The sequence below is a fragment of the Ascaphus truei genome, chromosome 2 (genome assembly GCF_040206685.1).
Source record: "Ascaphus truei isolate aAscTru1 chromosome 2, aAscTru1.hap1, whole genome shotgun sequence".
NCBI classification, from domain to species: Eukaryota; Metazoa; Chordata; class Amphibia; order Anura; family Ascaphidae; genus Ascaphus; species Ascaphus truei.
The window spans coordinates 371,467,931-371,472,203 of record NC_134484.1 but is presented as its reverse complement, the minus strand read 5'-3'; the positions used below and the strand labels follow the sequence as shown (position 1 = coordinate 371,472,203).

Genomic DNA, 4,273 nt, shown 5'->3' with positions numbered 1-4,273 from the left:
ATCTGAGTTTTGTTCATATGCAAATATGGGTTCACAATATCTTTCTATGTTAATTAGTCTGGAAACACAGCTTTTTATCATGCCTTACAAGGACAACTAAACACAGGCGGTCAATTTGCCATAACTGCATACAATATGAATGCAACCTTGCTTACATGTATAGGTTTAGTAGTGAATGCTCATGTGCTTCACATATTACACATAAAACAGCATGTTTGCTATCTCTTGGAACAGCTAGCAGTGTAGGAAACTGGTGCTTCTATTATTAATCATTTACCTCATATATTTTATATGTTTTTCAAGGGCGGACAAGTTCAGCAAGCAGAAAAGAAATGTGGGACACAATAGTCATTGGTGTCAATGCGTGTGGGAATCATGTGAGGGACAAGCGGAATTGTCACAAGAGATTTGATGATATTAGGTCCAAATTGAAAAAGAAAATACAACACCAACGCGTGCATGCTACTGGCACTGGAGGTGGGCCCACACCACAACGTCTCATATTAAGTCCATTGGAGGAGCTGCTTCGGGCAAAATTACTTCCCGTCGTCGTGGAAGGCTTACCTGGTGACCGTGATATAGGAATTTACCCCTCACAATTTCCACCAGGTGAGAAATATTACTGTACTAGGCGTGTCGTTGCTTACAGTTATTTTGCATAGTTACACTGCTTTTTATACTGTCTTCACAATATAAGCATACCTGCATCTATATATGTATATGTCTGATTCTGTATATATATATATCTCAAAATAGACATATATGTTGTAGTCCTACTAAAAGCAGTAACTAATATAGCACGTGCCATTGCGTGCTCATTTACATGTGAATTCCCAAAATGCATTGCTGCAGTGGAAGCAATTGATGGTGGGCGAAGATGGGGAACAACAGGGTAGTACACATGTGTAACACATGTTAATCAGAAATTATTACTAGCTACAGGTACAGAACAGAAATATGTAGAATATTATTGTGTATTTTATTTATTTTACTCCGACAAACATGACATTACTGCCTATTTTAAGCATGCATCAAATATATTGCATGCAACGGCCTACAAACATCACTTGCACTAACACATCTATAGTTGTTTATGAAAAGGTCCATTTTTGCTTTAAGTCATATACAGACAGCATAATGAGGCACACGTATCATATTTTATGTCATTGTTTTCATAACTTAAAAACTGCACACGACTATTTTGCTCATCTACCATTGTGTTAAAGCAGCTGCAATTAATATCTCATCACAGCATACACTTCAACAGAGGGGGTGGGGTTCAGCACACACACTAATTACAGCCTCATTTTAGGGTCAACTTAGTTCACACCATTTTCACCTGTTTCAAGTAATTGAAAGGTGTGGCTGATTAGGCTTTTTGGGGAAGTGAATACCGTTCTTACAACCTGACTAGCACAACTGAAGTTAATCACACTCATTTGAAAGCTTCACTTTAGCTACTAAATGCCCCAACAACTCATTACTTATCAAAGCGTACCTCACACATTAGTTCACTCATATTTATAGTTGAACTACTACTATCAACGACACATTATCACACACTGCATGTGTTGTCTTGTTGAGTCACAGCCACATTCAGGTGTGCCACATCTTATATTAATGTACCACACATATCCTCTACCAAAAACAACACTTTTTGCAATATGACCACCTTCATGATAACCATTGTGAATGGTCAGCTCATGATAGTTATGTACATTATGATACTGATATCACTACACAACATATGATTTTTATGTACAAATTTTATCTATTTATCCTCACGCATTACTGCAGGAACATAGTATGTTTTATGTTAGGGAACTCAAAAGTTCTAAGTACACAGGCAAGTACATTGTTATTACAACTATTTATGTTCACTTTCACACACACATTTTGGGTTAAGGAAATGATGCTGTTAGGTACTCATAAATACAGAACATACAATAACTGTTTGTTCAATATTTACACATGTAAATGTAAAACTTATGTTATTGTTATATATAGTTGCCCCTGAAGGACATGTGTCACCTGAGACTGAACAAGTGTCTTCACCTGGGTCAGCCAGCTCAACACACCTAGAAGGTGAGTGTATCAGTTGGTGGCCATATAATATGTGCTCTTCTATATGTTATGTTGTCATGTTCATTATTTGTTTTGCACATCTTCTTTAAATAGGATTACTTAGTGTCAGTGAAAATGAAGTGTAAGGCAACTTGTATTGTGTTAGTGATGTTAACTATCATGTAGGAGTTGTGAGTTTACAGCAAGTTTTCATTCACTCATATTTCATACTGAGTCCAAACATTATTCTTAAGTCAAGGTAGTTTTTAATGTGAGGTTATAAAACGTATGGAAACATGTTACTTGTTACTTATGACACAGTACAATTACATAGTAACACAGCAGAGATTAACATGCCATTTAATAATGTGTACATTTATTTGTAGAACATGATGAAGAGGATTTTGATGATGATGATGATGATGATGATGCCGCCGCCGCCGCCATAGACACACAAATACAAGCAAGTGACCATGAAGAGGTTCCAATTGAAACTGTTTTACCGCCAAAACGTCCAGCAAATACCACATATGATGCAATTGTAGCTTCTGAGGGAAAAATTGTGGAAGCAGAAAATCGTCGCCATTCTGACCTGATGACAGTGCTGGAAAGGATGATTGCACTGCAGGAAGAAACAGTTTCACAATTGGCACATCTCCACAGAGTCTTCATTGAAGTGCCTAAACAGTTGCAAAAAATCAACACCTCATTCGAAGCATTAGTTGTTCAGCAAACACAAGCTAATTACTGGAGAATGACTAATGTACCACAATTCAACACCTCACAGCCAGGATCTGTTCATGCAGGTCAGTTTTCACCACATTCATCTGATATTCATTCACCAGGCCCAAATGTTACCGGTCAAGTAGCAGACATTGCTGTGCAGGTTCCTGATCACATCCTACCGCTGCCATCTGTACAAATTCAGCAGCAGACACCTACAAAGGAGGCGACAAAAACAAAACAAGACACACATGAAACAGACCAACCATCACTTGTGCAGTGTCTACCAACTTGCTCACATGTGTCAGTGGGCACAAGCCCTGTCCGTGAACAGTCACTACCCAAAAGCCCTGTAGGTGAGCCACTGCCCAAAAGCCCTGTAGGTGAGCCACTGCCCAAAAGCCCTGTAGGTGAATCGCTGCCCAAAAGCCCTGTAGGTGAGTCACTGGCCACAAGCCCTGTAGGTGAGTCACTGGCCACAAGCCCTGTAGGTGAACAGTCACTACCCAAAAGCCCTGTAGGTGAGTCACTGCCCAAAAGCCCTGTAGGTGAGTCACTGGCCACAAGCCCTGCCCGTGAAGTGCCAGAGGCCAGTCAAAGTGGCTCTGTTGTACCTAAAGTTGGTGGCAAAAGAAAAAGGAAAATTCAAGAGACAACAAGCAGGCCTGTTACTCGCTCGCAAAAAGAACAAAAAAAATAAATTTTAAAATTCACAAAATATGTCTTTGGCCTTGTTTTGTTGACTTCAGATTATCTAATTACTATTGTATGTATGCTGAAGACTGTGTTGTTTCCAAACTTTCAAGTATGTTCTTGTACACGTGAAGTATTGGAAATGTTAACACTCCTAATTAATGAATAGTGTTATAAATATTGATGTATTAATCGTCTGTTCAGTAATGGTCCACAAGGAGCCAGTTGCTAAGTTTAGAGAAGCTGCCATTGACTTTGCAGCAAAACATTGCATTTGGGTGTGTTAATTGATGTAATCATTGCATGTGCATATTATTTTCATGCAATTATAAAAGCACCTATTTAACTGCAAACATCTTTCTTGTATGTGTACAGCAGGATTTTGTGTTAAATATTACTTACCTTTGGTGGCCATTGTAATGTTGTCCTTTAATCATTTATGTGTTCTTGTTTCAAGAACATCTCTGAATTTATACTAAAATATATGTAGTATGTATTGATATATGCACACACACACACAGACACACACTGTGTGTGTGTGTGTGTGTGTGTGTGTGTGTGTGTGTATATATAGTACTATCTAAACTGGTATAGATGTATTTACAAAAAACATAAACTTCATGCTTCCTTGTGAAAACACACTATTTTAATAATACAGGCCTAATGTTTGACAACTATACTAAGTGTGAGCCTCTAACATTATTGGGTGTAAACAAATGTTTATTACTTAATTCACTCATGTTTATCACCATTTAAATAGGTTTCATACAAGGCCTACTTACTGCCATCAATA

At 38.1% G+C, this 4,273-nt stretch overlaps 1 protein-coding gene across 1 annotated transcript; it reads left to right on the top strand.

The window, feature by feature from the left end:
* Positions 1-332: 332 nt before the first annotated feature.
* On the top strand, positions 333-3,601 carry LOC142488252 (uncharacterized). Its single transcript, XM_075588625.1, has 3 exons — positions 333-609; positions 2,008-2,085; positions 2,451-3,601. Exons 1-3 carry the CDS (start codon positions 333-335, stop codon positions 3,485-3,487), a joined length of 1,392 nt encoding a protein of 463 aa, XP_075444740.1. The 3' UTR covers positions 3,488-3,601.
* Positions 3,602-4,273: the final 672 nt, after the last annotated feature.

Excerpts from the sequence above, each read along its gene's own strand:
- LOC142488252 (XM_075588625.1), top strand. The coding sequence starts at position 333 with ATGTGGGACACAATAGTCATTGGTGTCAATGCGTGTGGGAATCATGTG. Across the intron at positions 610-2,007 it reads CCCCTCACAATTTCCACCAG|TTGCCCCTGAAGGACATGTG; the intron begins GTGAGAAATATT and ends TGTTATATATAG. Across the intron at positions 2,086-2,450 it reads CAGCTCAACACACCTAGAAG|AACATGATGAAGAGGATTTT; the intron begins GTGAGTGTATCA and ends ATTTATTTGTAG.